This window comes from Carassius auratus, unplaced genomic scaffold (assembly GCF_003368295.1).
Source record: "Carassius auratus strain Wakin unplaced genomic scaffold, ASM336829v1 scaf_tig00027515, whole genome shotgun sequence".
NCBI lineage: Eukaryota > Metazoa > Chordata > Actinopteri > Cypriniformes > Cyprinidae > Carassius > Carassius auratus.
The window spans coordinates 418,847-435,276 of NW_020525600.1; the positions used below are offsets into that span (position 1 = coordinate 418,847).

At 36.1% G+C, this 16,430-nt stretch overlaps 2 protein-coding genes across 9 annotated transcripts in view; both read right to left on the reverse strand.

Annotated features, from left to right (window-relative positions):
- LOC113079243 (B-cell receptor CD22-like) overlaps positions 1-6,938 on the reverse strand; it is a 61,852-nt gene extending 54,914 nt beyond the window's left edge. For all 8 annotated transcript variants that reach the window (XM_026251460.1, XM_026251458.1, XM_026251465.1 and 5 more), the window contains exon 1: positions 6,726-6,938. The gene's annotated coding sequence lies outside the window, so the exon portion shown is untranslated. The remainder of the gene's footprint in view (positions 1-6,725) is intronic.
- An 8,312-nt stretch (positions 6,939-15,250) lies between these two features.
- Positions 15,251-16,148, reverse strand: LOC113079257 (claudin-3-like). Its single transcript, XM_026251484.1, has one exon. It carries the CDS (start codon positions 16,146-16,148, stop codon positions 15,627-15,629), a length of 522 nt encoding a protein of 173 aa, XP_026107269.1. The 3' UTR covers positions 15,251-15,626.
- Positions 16,149-16,430: the final 282 nt, after the last annotated feature.

Sequence of the window (16,430 nt, forward strand, 5' to 3'; positions counted from 1 at the left end):
AAGAACCACTCGAGAACTTCAGGAAGACAATGCACTGAACCGCCATGGCATCCATGCACGCTCACCATGAAAGACTCCATTGCTGAACAAAAGGCATGTTGAGGCTCGGTTAAAGTTTATGAAAGAGCATTTGGAGAAGCCTGTGGGTTATTGGGAGACTATAGTATGGTCAGATGAAAGCAAAATTGAACTTTTTGTCAGTCATTCTACACACCATGTTTGGAGAAGAAATGGCACTGCCCACCACCCCAAGAACACCATACCAACAGTTAAGTTTGGGGGTAGAAGCATCATGGTGTGGGGCTGCTTTTCAGCAAGGGGTACTGGCAGACTTCATATTAATGAAGGCAGGATGAATGGAGAAATGTAACCAGGACAATCTGCTGCCATCTACCAGAAAGCTGAAAATGAAAAGAGGGTGGACATTTCAACAAGACAATGATCCCAAACACAAGGCCAAGGAAACAATGGAGTGACCTTGACCTAAATCCCATTGAAAAAAAAGGAGAGAACAGACGATCGAAGTTCACAAAAGAGGCCCAAGGAACCTTCAAGATTTAAAGACCATGTGTGTGGAAGAATGGGCCAGAATCACTCCTGAGCAATGCAGACAACTGGTCTCTCCACACAAGAGGCGTCTAGAAGCTGTGATAACAAACAAAGGCTTTTCTACAAAGTATTAAATAAAGTGTATTCAATACTTATTCCCTGTGTCACTTCACTTTATTTATTATGACTCAACTTGTATACTTAAATGTTTAGATTTATTTTATATGAATTCAATATTTGGCTTGATGGCTACATCTGGTGGACATTTTGTGTCAACAGCTCACTTACTGATAAAAATGCTGATGTGTCAAATACTTATTTTCCCGCTGTATAGCATCCATAAATAGTACACTTGTGTTCTTGTTTATGCTTCTCCATCTGACAGAGACAGTTCTAGATTCAGTGGTAGCAGAGATCAATATATCAAATAAAATACAGAAGTGATCAGAATTTCTCAAATTAGTATATAGTATCTATTATTAGTATCTCAAAGCTTAGTATCTAAATCCTACAGTTTCACTGTTAGTAAAGAGACGCTGCCAGATATAATTAATTCACGCATGCAATCACTCTCTCACCAATCAATTCACATAAATGTAATCTATACTGTGCCACTTTATCTCTATCTAATTTACAAGCAGAAATCTGTGAGAAATATAATGACCCAAAGACAAAAGGACTGATTAAACAAATGAGCTGTTATAGGAGCAAAAGCCATGTGGGCAGTGTCATTTGCCATAGCTGTGCACAAGGTGTTTGAGTCTCAACACAAGGTTCATGCTTATTTGTTAATTAATGGCGTCATCAGCAACTAGTCAAGGTCAAGTCACCTTTATTTATATAGTGCTTCATACAATACTGATTGTGTCAAGCAGCTTTACAGTGTCAAGTAGGAAAACAGTTTATTAATAATGCAATAGGACAATTAAAAAAAAGAAAGAATCTTAGTTAAACTCAGTTTATTGATGATTCAGTGATGTCATCATCCAGTTCTGATCTCTTCCAATAGTGTCCGTCAAATGTCACCACCTAAGCAAGCCAATTGCAATTTTTTTTCTATTGGTGACAGAATAGAGAAACAACCTTGGGACAAACCAGGCTCAGTCAGGAGGCCAGTTCTCCTCTGACCAGATGAAACCAACATGCTGTGGTTTAATTCCAGGCTGCAGCACAGTTCAAACTATGCAGAGGACTTGTCTGGTTCCTCTGGGCTCGTCCCAATGGAAGCTGAGGTGATGAGATCTTCGCAGGTGATCTAGTGATAATATAAATATATAATATTATGTATGGTGTACCTTGTCAGTTTCGTGCACTTGCTTGGCCCTTTTTTGTGACAAAGAGTAAGGCGTGTTCAAGCGCTAGCAAAAGACTTGAACAGTATAAAGAAATGCAGTTGTTGCTAAGAAATGCTTGTTTTTATATTGTGTTGAGACATACTGAAGGAGCGTTTGGTGTTGTGCTATATAGTGTACCATGTCAGTTTTGTGCGCTTGTTTGGCCCTTTGTAGTGATAAACAGTAAAGTGTCTTCAGGTGAATTCAATTTCAGTTTTGTCAGACAGGTATAAAAAAACGGGACACAGACAAGGACATAAGAATCGCTTTTTATTCGTCCTCTTTCCTACAACTTGTTACCCTTCTGTTTCTGGTTTTATTTTTACACTTTCCAAATCCCTGCTATTACTTACTAACTCAATCACTAACTTCGTTACATTAAAACACTGCTCCTGCCATTCCTCTCACACCCAGGTGGACAGTCTTTAAATATCTCACTCAATAAAATTCCATATGTCACAAAACAGTAAGTTACTTAACCTAACAACAAAAGCAATAATAAAACAGTGTAGATACTACTTGAAAACAGTGATTTTTTTTTTTTTTACTTTTTATTATTTTTATTATTCATGCCCCAGTGCATGATGGGAAATATGGGATCATGACATTGACATTTAATTAAAGAATCCTTGTAAACATAACAAGCAATTGCTAGCAAAATATACTTATGAGTTCAAACTTTAATTTCTACAACCTTAAATTGAGTACTAATATAGAATGTACTTATTTGTTTTTTATTATTGCCTTAACTAAAATATTTAATATTTAAATGTACAAATTACATTTGCTTTTATGTAGTATTTACTTCACCACAAAATAATTTTTATCAGTGTACTTTTGACAGTACTCACTATGTTAAGGAGTTAAAGAACTATCTAGCCACATGAAGTGGGTCTCTTCTGAATTTCTTCTCACTGACAATGTCCCTAAAATGATCATATGAAGTCACATGAAGGTAAATTTAAGATGTAACACTTTACATGTAAGGAGTCATTGCATTGGTAAACACAAGTTAATGTATTAATTAACATGAACTAACAATGAACAATACATTTGTTACAGTATCTTTGATAATGTTAGTTAATGAAAAAGATTACAAATATGAGAAATTCTTTTTTTTTTTTTTTTTTTTTGCAATGCATGCAACCATTGCTTTAATTATTTATACTAACACAGTCTTTCTGCTCTATTTTCAGGCTAATTTCAGGTGAAATAAAACTTTTTAAGACCCTTTAAAGACCAGCACTTTGAATACTTTATCATAAAGCGTCATAAGTTTTTTTTTTTTTTAATCACACACATTTGCAATGCCACTCTCTATGATTATGACTGAAGCATCCTTACAATTAAAAGCCATTAACACAAATTGATTTTTTTAAAGAAAAAAATAAAAATAAATTAAATGTTCTTTGACTTAACTGCCACCCAATCTCAAATCCACCATAGTTTACAAATATCCAGAAGTGAATGATCCTGTCCCGATTAAGTGAGGACTCAAATGCAGGAAGACGAGGGAATTCATTAATAGTAACAAATAAACAAAATTACAAAAAAAAAAAAAAAAAAAAACCTCCCCTGAGGGTTAAAAACTGGCAGACCGTCCAAGACATAGCAAGGCAGGACAAGAGGTACAGACACACATCTGACAATGCTCTGGCTGCGTTTAGGATTCAAAGTAATTTGGATTTGAAGTGTTTATTGTCTCATACCCAGTGAGGAAAACAAGTTTCCCTGAGAATTAAATTCTTACTTTGCTGTCAACAGTTAATGCCTAGACAGTGTAGCTATACACATACACAAACTATACACTATACAGACTCATCATCAGTCGATCAGAACATGGAACTTTTACACTTGGCAACATCAACTGACTTTTCCATCTGGATAACGATCAGATCTATCTTTCCTGCATGATATTTAAATAGGTCTGCAGAGAATGACGAATGACATGGTGCAAAGTAAACCTGAAGGGTTGGTTTTCTTTTGGAAAACATTTTTCGTCTTTTTTTCCCTAACAGTTCATGTGGGGGGTGGGGTAGGGTTGGGGATATATATACAGTCAGGTCCATAAATATTGGGACATCGACACAATTCTAATCTTTTTGGCTCTATACACCACCACAATGGATTTTAAATGAAACGAACAAGATGTGCTTTAACTGCAGACTTTCAGCTATAATTTGAGGGTATTTACATCCAAATCAGGTGAACGGTGTAGGAATTACAACAGTTTGTATATGTACATCCCACTTTTTAAGGGACCAAAAGTAATGGGACAGAATCAAACTTTCATTTTTTAATACTTGGTTGCAAATCCTTTGCAGTCAATTACAGCCTGAAGTCTGAAGATCAATTAGACATCAGCGTACGCTGGGTTTCATCCCTGGTGATGCTCTGCCAGGCCTCTACTCCAACTGTCTTCAGTTCCAGCTTGTTCTTGGCGCATTTTCCCTTCAGTTTTGTCTTCAGCAAGTGAAATGCATGCTCAATCGGATTTAGGTCAGGTGATTGACTTGGCCATTGCATAACATTCCACTTCTTTCTCTTAAAAATCTCTTTGGTTGCTTTCCAAACACCAAACTACTCGAAAGACCATGGAAAACAACTGTGGTGGATGATCGAAGAATTCTTTCCCTGGTGAAGAAACCCTTCACAACAGTTGGCCAGATCAAGAACACTCTCCAAGAGGTAGGTGTATGTGTGTGTCAAAGTCAACAATCAAGAGAAGACTTCACCATGTGAATACAGAGGGTTCACCACAAGATGTAAACCACTGGTGAGTCTCTAAAACAGGAAGGCCAGATTAGAGTTTGCCAAACAACATCTAAATAAGCCTTCACAGTTCTGGAACAACATCCTATGGACAGATGAGACAAAGATCAACTTGTACCAGAGTGATGGAAAGAGAAGAGCATGGAGAAGGAAAGGAACTGCTCATCAGATCACCTCATCAGTGAAGCATGGTGGTGGTAGTGTCATGGCATGGGCATGTATGGCTGCCAATGGAACTGGTTATCTTGTATTTATTGATGATGTGTCTGCTGACAAAAGCAGCAGGATGAATTCTGAAGTGTTTCGGGCAATATTATCTGCTCATATTCAGCCAAATGCTTCAGAAATCATTGGTCAGCGCTTCACAATGCAGATGGACAATGACCCGAAGCATACTGCGAAAGCAACCAAAGAGATTTTTAAGGGAAAGAAGTGGAATGTTATGCAATGGCCAAGTCAATCACCTAACCTAAATCCGATTGAGCATGCATTTCACTTGCTGAAGACAAAACTGAAGGGAAAATGCCCCAAGAACAAGCAGGAACTGAAGACAGTTGCAGTAGAGGCCTGGCAGAGCATCACCAGGGATGAAACCCAGTGTACGCTGATGTCTAATTGATCTCCAGACTTCAGGCTGTAATTGACTGCAAAGGATTTGCAACCAAGTATTAAAAAATGAAAGTTTGATTTATGATTGTTAATCTGTCCCATTACTTTTGGTCCCTTAAAAAGTGGGATGTACATATACAAACTGTTGTAATTCCTACACCGTTCACCTGATTTGGATGTAAATACCCTCAAATTAAAGCTGAAAGTCTGCAGTTAAAGCACATCTTTTCGTTTCATTTCAAATCCATTGTGGTGGTGTATAGAGCCAAAAAGATTAGAATTGTGTCGATGTCCCAATATTTATGGACCTGACTGTATATGCAGCTGTACCTGAGTGTCCCTGGGACATCAGTGCGCTCAGAGTCCGTCTTCTCAACAGCTGGACATTTTTGAATAAAAAACGCTCTGCTCTGGACCCCGAAATGTTGATCGACTTGTTTTCATGTCCAATAAATTTGTAATGGCCATAGCCTTTAATTATGCCTGCCTAGTGCCGTCTAGCCTAAGTGTTGGTTACATTCAATTAAAAAAAAAAACACACACATGGCCTGTTCTCACGTCCATTTAAAGTTTCTTTTTTTTAACAGTTGTTTGAAATGAATTGAATCATTATTTAAAATAATATTGGAGATTGAAAAAGGAAATGTTGTTTTTTTTGTTTTTTGTTGACATGGAAAATCAATTTTACAATCGATTCAATGAACAAGTATGTCATAAAAATCTAAAATTATTTTTTCACAAAAGTGACAGCCCTATATATATATATATGCTGAAAATTGAGATAATTTCTCATCACTAGATGAGAATTACCAGGACTACATACATTTAGGCATATGAGTAGTGAGCACTTTAGTCAAATGTCTCAATTCAAAATGTACATCAGTTCATTGATAGTGTCAATTCACGTTTGCCAAAAAATAATAATAAATCTATCAGGTTTTTTACCTTTAGCAGAACTGCTTCTTCCTTGATTTTGCGCAAGCAAATGTGTCAACTACATCCCAGAAGTTGTGATAGTGGTCATGTAGTCTTTATTTATTAATAATTTATTATTATTATTATTATTATTATTATTATTATTATTATTATTTTTTTTTTTTGTTATTGTTATGGTTGTTGTTAAGTTAGTGTTCATAAACCAGTTATGTATGGTCTTTCAAGAATTTCAAGTTAATAATAAAACAATTTATGAAAAATATTTTTAAAGATTGTGTCATGTGGTGCCCCCCTAATGGTTGTGAATGGTTGGTGGCCCTGGGCACTGGCCCAAGTGCCCTTATGGATAATCCGGCTATAAGAAATACTAGTTATGGATTACTGAAATATTTTCTGCAAATTAATATTTATAATAAATTAAGCAAAAACAACAGAAAAGCAATTAAACAATTAACTTTCGAATGTTTGGCAAAAAGTAGTGTAACTGAATTAAATGAACACAGAGAAAAAAAGGAATAGTTTTACCGTGTTTCAGTGAGTCTCTTGTCCACCAGAGTTGAAATGATGAAAAAGATGAAAACAACACCGAAACAAAGAACAGAAAAACTAGAAAAGATACTTCCTCATAAGCTCTAAATATGAATTTGTCTTTTTTTCAGCATTTCTTTGCGTCATTCTGCTTTAAGAAAACCAGAGCAACATGAAACCCTTTAAACTTTGAAACAGTTAACTGACCAGTTGCAGCAGCAGCAACAAGAAGAAGGAAGGGAAAAAAAAAAAAAAAAAAAAAAAAACTTCAAGACAAGGAAGTTACAGCACAATCAAAGAATAATAATGGGAGTCAACATGGAAATTCTGGCACAGTTACACGGTCATTTTGAGAACAATTCAACCTCAAACTGATTAAATGACATTAACAACTTTCTTGTAAAGTTGAACTAATTCTGAGGAAAATGAATGTAAAAGGATGATGATGATGATGACGATGATGATGATGATGATGATGATGATGATGTGCTGCACAAATAATGAAATCCACTGAAAACAATAAATAAATATATATTTTTGATCACTATACAATGTTTTTTATAGTGTTTCTGTGATATCAGTGATATATGAGTCTGTAACAATTAAATCATGGATGATTTATCAAGCAAAAATATAACAAAAATATAGAAAAATAAACATTTAAAACATAAAATGTTATGCCTAAACTGATTTTAGCAGAACTTTCAATACCTTATGTGTCTTTACTGATGAACTTTATGATTTAATGTCCTTCACGGGGGTTCTGCTCTAGTGTTGACCAGCATGAGGTGTTTGCTGCATGTGCTACTCCATGTTAAATAAGTTAAAAGTGTTTCTTTATGAAGGCTTTTTTATTGATTTAATTTACAGCTGTAGAGTGTAACATTCTGGGCTTGCATGGCCAGGTGCTCATGCGGACAGAATGGATCAGCGGAGTTATCAGGAGTATGATAGGCAAACAGATATTGATACTCCTGGGAGTTTTACTCTGGCTCAGATTGATTCTTTGGATTGTTTGTTGGCTTGAGCTGACATGAAAATAAAAACTTGGAACCAGGTAAAAGGTTTTGCCAAGGAAGGGCCTTTGAAAGAGCCAGAGAATAGAAAGCAGGGAAGGAAAGGTGGAGTTTGTGTCCGGGTATACTTAAAATAAAATCATATCCCCCTTCCATTACTTGCCAATATCCAATTACTTGTTGAATAAGGTCAACGACCTACAGGCAATTATATGCAGCCATTGATAATACAGGAATGTTTGCATTGACTCCTTTCTCAAGACTCAGATTCCTCTCTGGCGTTAGAAGGGTTTGGATTGCCTAGGGACAGTAAGGAAATGGGGAAAAATTATCAATGACGCCACTCCACTAAAACAATGCAAGCCTTGATATGGAGCTCCAGCCGGAGGTACCTGACATTCTTGTCCCAAGTTTTGAAGCCTCAGTATTTGTCTTCAGCTGAATATTAATAAAACAGAGGAAATAGTGATTGATTATAGGATGTCCCCACCTAGACATTTGATGACAACTATTAAAGGTTTGGGACATTGATTTTGCCATATTCCTAAATATCTGGGGTTGATTATTGACAATAAGTTGAGTTTCCAAACCAGTGTTTTGGCCATTTGTAAAATGATTCAACAGTTTATTATTAATGTTTTAGAATCTGTACTGCTACATGCATTCTGGGTAATATTTGTAAACTAGAAGGCAGAGTAAGGACCTGAGGACTGGTGTGATATGCTCAGAATTTCTAGGTTATACAGGCTAAACAAGAGCATTGCAAGAATTGAGCCTTGTCACGGACGTCCACTTATGCTCTCCTGGACTCACATAGTAGCCTCTCCCTTCTAAGTATGACCTGAACCATTTGAGTACCATCCCTGAAAGCTCAATGCAGTTTTCAGGTCTCTCTAGATGTATGTTATGATCGACAGTGTCAAACTGCAATCTAGCAATACCAGCACTGATATTTTCAGAGTCAGAATTTAAGTGAATATCATTTATTATCTTAATGAGTGCTGTCTCTGTGCTATGATGCGGTCGGAAACCAGATTTAAAATTGTCCAGGTATCCATTTTAGTTTAAGTATTTGTTCAGCTGATTTATTTGCCTATAAAAGGAGGATTTGATTTTGGTCTAAAATTGTTCAAAATTTGTAGATGCCTAACAGAAATAAAGTCAGCCTGGTTAGTAATAAGTGAAGCATGGATTTCATGCGGGCCAGATGCGTGACGGATCTGGGCCGAAACTGTGTGCTGTCTGGGATGAGAACTGCACAATTTTTAGAGACCATTTCCTCCCTTTTGAGCTTTTTTGAGTGCCTACCTTCAAATGGCTACAACTTCTCTAAATATTATTTCCATGTGTTACACATCATTGGAAAGCTTGGAGACTACACTTTCAGGGTCTGTGTATAACTCAAAATCCCCCAGAACCGACTTGTGTCCCTACTTTCCGTGATTGGTCACATGTTCTCCTTTTTCCCTTCAAAATCTTCTGGGATGTTTTTGCTTTGTTTTGTGTCATTGATCAATTTGTACTATGAAACTAGAGGGAAGAGGAGTGTGTCTTTCTTTTTTGTTTGGGGATATGGCTAATAGTTGATTGTTGCTAGGCTTTGCTGCTGTTCAGTTGTGATTGAGTGTTAAAATCTTTCTGATTATTTGTCTTGCTGTTAACTTCTAAATATTGCTATATAGATATTCTTAATATACAGTATTTATTTTGAAACCAATTGTGAAAACATATTATCTGTTTTCAATGTATATATTATAACATACCTAAACAAGAAGTTCAAGGGAGTGGGTGCCCACTTTTTTATTTTTGAATTCTTTTCTCCTGTTTAAAATAGAGAGGGAGAAAGGGAATTATAGTGTTGTTTATTTCCTTTTTATTTCTGTAAGGTAAGAGTACACAGCAAAATCCCCAGTGTTAATTTAACACTCTTGAGTGTGGACTCATATAAACCCTAAAGCAGTGTTAAAAGTAACACTGAAGCAGAGTTGAAGTTAATGAGATAATTAAGAAGTTAATTGAGTTATGATTGACCATTATTGAAGACACCTGATGTTAACAAGCAGAATCACCAAACGAGAAAATCACAATTTGTGTGTCACCATTATAGTGGTCAGTGTTTGCTTAAGTTGGGATCTTGACCCTTCAGTTATTATCTTTAGATTTTATGTGGCTGTGGTGACTGCATTATATCATACAGACAGACCACAGCAAAGGCAATCATGTGTGCCATTGATTGTGATTTGAGCTATTTGTTATAGAGTGACCTGAATGCCTGAGTTTAGGTTTCTTTACTGCATACATAAATTAAGTGAAAAAGAAAAGTAAGCAACCCAGCATTTCTGACATAGTATGACATGTTTTTAATAGTTAGTTCTACATAAAAAAAAAAAAAAGTAATCTTTTGTTTAGACACACAGACATCAGGAATCAGCGTGAGCATCACAACAACGGTGACCATCAAAAAAGCATGTTGTAGCCAATAAAAACTCATCCATGGCTCCCATCATGCATTGCGGCATGAATAAATTATGAGCTGAACTGTCTTTTTAACTTTTATTCTAACTATATTTTATTTTTGCTGTTTTTATGTTCATTTTTTTGTATCTAGTTTTGTGATGTTCAGAGTAGATCTGTTTATCTGAATATACTGTTTGTCACCGTTGTTGAGATTCATACGCTGATTATTGTTATCTGTGTGTGCCTAAAATTAGAATTCTTTAATAAAAAAAAATCACAATCACTTGCAAGAGATACCTACAAAATGTATAGAAAATACAGACTTCTTCATTGTGGAATCAAAGCTGTGACAATCAATAATGGAAGTTTTACTTTGAGAAGAGACTGTAGATGAGTTCAGTGATTCATGTCAAACAACGATTGCATTAAAACATAATCATCAACACGCAATGATTTTTGCTCTTGGTTTGACAAACAAACTTTAAAAGTAAAAAGTTACAAGCCAAGATCCCAACTAAATCAAACACTGACCAATATAATGGTGACACACAAATTGTGATTTTTCTCATTTGTGATTCTGCTTGTTAACATCAGGTGTCTTCAATAATGGTCAATCATAACTCAATTAACTTCTTAATTATCTCATTAACTTCAACTCTGCTTCAGTGTTACTTTTAACACTGCTTCAGTGTTTATATGAGTCCACACTCAAGAGTGTTAAATTAACACTGGGGATTTTGCTGTGTAGACTTGGTCACAATAGTTAGAGGCATTTTTGTTACTGTATTTTTTGGGGGGATCTTCACCCACTCCTGAAGTCTTAATACTTCCTTGTTTGTGTTACATCAATAAAATTGTTGTATCACAGTTATGTTGTTTACTATATTTTACTTTAATGTTGCTTTCCTCTATCCTAGACTGGGTGGATCGTAACATAAATTGGGAGCTTGTCCAACTGGTAGGCATCTCCTCCATACATATTATCTTTCTTTTCAACTAAAAGAGCAGGTAAGCCTTTGTTATGATTACTGTCATTTTTTTGTGTGGGCTGCTTGCCTATTTTTGATATTGGTGAAAGAGGAAATTATGTGCTAGGGACAGTATGGATTTAGATTTTATATAATTTACACTTAAGATGGCACTTAAACTAAATGAATTAGATCTATCAATAAGGAAACAAGAGTGTGAGGCTCAAAGAATCCAGCTTCAGGCTATTGAGGTACAAGCTGATCGTGATATTAGATTGTGGCAGCTAGATTTACAGGCTCAGCAAATGCAGAGTAAGCCTGTTCCATTGCCATGGCCTAGAGCTCCCTCTGGCACTTCTCCTGTGCAAAAGTCCTAATTGTTCAGTGTTAAATTCACAATAATTGCTTTTGATGTAAGTAAAAACAGTGCGTTAGTGCCAACATTTTGTGTGAGTGAATTTGAAGTGGCCAAAGGAGATGTGGACCTTGTTACCGCAGTGCAGTTTAGTAGGGAAGACCCAGGAGGTTTCTTCAGCTTTGCCAATAGAGCAGTTTCTAAATTATGACATTGTTAAATCTGCAGTACTTCGAACCTAAGAGCTCATGCCTGAAGACTATTGCAGAAGTTTCTAAATTTGTCAAAAACAGCAAATCACAGACATTTGTAGAATTTGCTAGAGAAAAGAAGAATCGCTTAGAAAAATGGTTTTATCTAGCAAAGTTAATAGTTTTGAACCACTGCAAGAATTGCTTTTGTTGGAAGATTTCAAGCGTTGCATGCCAGAGAAAATTGTTGTTCACTTGAATGAGAAAAGGGTCGTTTCTTTGCAGGATGCAGCAGCTGTTTGTGATGAATTTGTGTTGACCCATAAACGGGTGTTTTCTTCACCACGCCCAAATTTGTACATAAATGACATGGCAGTCGCTAGTGGTTGTAACCTAGTTGCTAAATTAAATGGAGACGGGCATGTTTCCTTTTATTGTCTTGACTCTGGCCATTTCATTTAAATTAAAGAGTGCAAGCCCTAGAAACAGAGAAACTCTGCTGCCAAGACTAAAAGTGTAGCGGTTGTTCGGAGTGCGTTCAGTTTTTATTCTCCACGTGAGTCAAAAGTATATGAATCTTTCATTTTGAATGGCTCTGTGTCTCTTTTCTGTTGGTTCTGATTATAAGCTTATCTAGATGCTGAGGGACACAGGAAGTGCACAGTCTTTGATGAGAGCTCAGTCATTCTCATCTGATTCATATAATGGTGTATATGAGCAATCAACTTTGTTGCATTTGGCTGAATCTGGGCATAGAGTATATCCCTATACACAGCAGAATTCATCCAGCTGTTTCTGTCCTCTGTTCAGTCATTAGTAAACACCATGCTCATGCCATCACACTGCTCCACCATTTTTCACAGATGATGGTGTGTGCTTTCGATCATGAGCCAAGCCTTCTCAAAACTTTTTCTCTTCCTGTAATTGTAGTACAGGTTGATCTTAATTTAATTCATCCATAGAATGCTTTTTCATAAGTGCTTTGACATGTTTTTTTTTTTTTTTTTTTTTGGGGGGAAAAGTCTTATCTGACCATGTTTGTATCTTGTGGTCTACCCTGTTATTTTGCTCTGTGAAGTCTTCTCTTGATTGTAGACTTTTGACCGTGACATGCCGACCTGCTGGACTCAAGAATACTTGTGGAGGTGTATATTAAGGGCTGTAATTCCTTAACCTTTCTTCCAATTTTGATGAGAATACCCTCAAATTAAAGTGAGTGTGCACTTTAAACACAATCATTATATAACTGTACCCTGAATATGCTTTGGTCCACTCCTAAAATAATAAAACTTGTGCCTGTATATTCATTTATTTATTTAAAATTCCACCCATGATTTTTTTGCGAATCAGACTCTGCTGTTCATTTTTTATGTTTGTTTTAATATTCAGATTATGAGGACAGTTCAAGAGGTTTAAAGCAACTAAAGTATGTTTGTGTATTCTTCTTAAATCATGTGTCACACCTATGAAAGGATATTCCACACTATTTTCAAAAATAAAAATTTGTGTTTTTCATATCTGGATGCATAAATTGTGACATATTCCAAATGCAATTGGAAATATTGCATTACCATTTGCATTTTTACTTTCCTGCTTTCTGGAAAAGCCCTGTTCTAAATCTGTTCTAAATTTAATGTAAACACTATGCGTTGGCAATACATTGTAACACCAATAAAGCACATATTGAATTGAGAAAGTGTTTCTATGTAAGTTAAAGACTGTGGTATCAAATGTTCAAACATTATCATTTGTTACAGTTTAATATTTTAAGATGTTATAAAATTCAGTTCCATTAGTGTGATATTCATTAAATTATTTTTTTTTGTATATGTCTACTAAACTTTTGCAAATGTTGTATCATTTACATGTATGTCAATAAAGGAATTTAGAATTGAATAGAGAGAGAGAATTTCAAGGCTTCAGTTACTATTGACCACAAAGTTACCAAGTGGGACACACTAATTAAAAGGGCCATAGCTCAATTAGTGACTGCAGCTGAATATTTGTAATAAATAAAAACAACAACAACAGAAAATTAATAAATTAATGACTTTGTTCAAAACAAAATTGTAACGTGTTCTAGTGGGCTTCTCATTCATCAGAGGTGAAATTAAGAAAGTTGCAAAAACAGACACAACAGAAGAAGGAACGTTTGTATAAGATTTTCCCACATAAATGCAAATGTGTACCTGCCTCTTCCTGCAACAAATCAATCTGATCATTGTGAGACATAATAATCAAATAATTCCACTAACAAAGCCACAAAACCACAAGCCAAGAAAAACATGGGCTGTCAACCTGGGGTGTATTCCAGAAAGCAGGGTTAACTTACCGTGAACTAAACCCTGAACTCTCGGTTAATTAACCCCAAACCTTGCTTGCTCGAGGTATGTGGTTCTAAAAATGCGTCCGGGAGTAAGTTCATTCAACTCAGGGTATGTTCCTGGTTAAGACTCAAGGCATTCTCAACAGAGTGACAAATCAACGAGTCACTATAGAAAGGGATGCTAAGAAAAAGATATGCTTCGTGCATATCACCATCTAATTTGGGGACGTTGTGTCCTACTAGTTAGTGGAGAGTTGGACTCGCAATCCACGGATGTACAGTGCTCTCTCCACCCTCAATACCACAACTGAGGTGCACTTGAGCAAGGCACTGAACCCCAAACTGCTCACCGGGCGCCGCAGCATAAATGGCTTCCCACTGCTCAGGATGTGAAGAATTTATACATTTTTACAAAATGTCAAAAAATCTGTGTTTTTCTGTCAATATGGAGTGCAGTGTAAAAAATTACACTGTGCTTACATACAGTAAGCACTTATTTGGAATTAACAGAGGTTTAGATCTTGGTGTGTTATTGAAAATGTTTCATTTGAAGTTGCCATAATAGTGATTAGTGTCACTTTAAGTTGGAATTGTGACTCTTGAATTTTTTACTCTTTCTTTTTTTTTTTTTTTTTTTGCTTGCCTGCAGCTGCAACTCTGTTTGTGGAGCTCATTTGTTTTGGCGACAAAATACAAAATTAAATATAATCACATGATTTTTATAATGCATTGATGAACAGATTTTCATTCAGACTCTGAATGTCAGATTTTATGGGTGATGCATGATTAGTTTAGAATCTTTCTACTATACAGCTATAAGGTGCTATAGAATGCATTGTCAGAATAATCTGATGTGTAAAGTCCTGCCATATGTTTACTCCACCCATGTTCATCTATAATGCACAATCATCATTTTATTAGCCATTCAATTATCTCATTAACTCTTTAAGGACTTGGAATTTGACTTGACATTTGCTTATGAGGAATGACTTGGTTCCTCCTCTGGTAACTTATTAGTGTTTGTTTATCACCACTCACTTCCACACCAAGACAAACAACATTTCACAACATTTGACAACAAAAAAAAAAAAAAATCACCCGACCTGATATTTAGATTTTTTTATTTTTTTTATTGTTTGACAGGGAAAGCTGACACACACACACACACACACACACACACACGCACACACACACACACACACACACATATACATATATTCATTTGTATACATATATTCATTTATAAAAAAAATATTTTTTAATCAAGAAAAGGGCAGGTGTTTTATCCCCCTTTGAGGTCTATGTGTGCACATGCCTGGTCATCTCTAGAAGCCAAAGCCACTGTGTAGATACTTTCTATATCTAGAAGGATCTCTGTTTGATTTTTAACAGTGTTTTGTTTAATTAGATTGAGAATAGACATTAAACACAATTAAAACTTTACAGAGCTGATTGCAATTCAAGCATAAACATATTAATACAATACATTATATTTTGTTTTAATCTATTAGACGTATCTCTATCCTTTGTGTGAGACCTTTTTTTATTTCCTAAAAGAAATTAGTGTTAAACATGGTACATTCTTTCATATCCACCACTGACAGACCGTGGAGCAAGAGTCGCCCATTCTTGGCATCTTGTACTTCCTCTCCTCTGCAGGACAGGTGCAGCACAGCAAAGCTCCTCCAATCAATATCAGAGCAGCAGCAGCAAACCCTACATAGATGGACGCCTCAAGCTCTTTTGTGTCCCGAATGGTAAGGTATGTCTCCCAGGCCACCGAAATGAGCTCCATGATTCCAGCACTAATGAACATCACACCAGAGCTGATCATCACTTTAGCTTTCATAATACAATCGGTGCATTTAGTGCATTTGGTGCCTATCAGGTAGTTCATCACGCCCAGCATGGCCAAGATGATCACAATGACCGACATGGCTCTGGGAGCCAGAAGTTCCTGCGGTAGGTTCAGAATTTTTTGATCTGTGAGGGTTTGTGCATTAACAAGGGATGTGCCACGCCACATTGGGAGAGCGCCAGTGACAATGCTAACGATCCAACCGCTAATGCCCAGGGCAATGCCCTTGATCTCCATTCCTTTTGACATTGCGCCTTATAGTTGTTTTGTTTATTTTACCTAGGAAAAGGTAAAAAGATAATGCTTAGTTGTGAATTGCATAAGCAAATAAAAGTTATACTATCGGACAGAAGATGAAAAAAGTAGCAAGAAATGTAATTTACCCAGTGCTGAGATAGGCAATACAGATGTCCGCGTCCCTTCCTTTCTTTGTGTAGCCTGAAAAAGTACTATGAACTCAAGCAGCCTTTATATTCCCAAAGAACGAGTGGAGGAGGACCTTAACCAGATCAGATGTGATACAGGTTTATG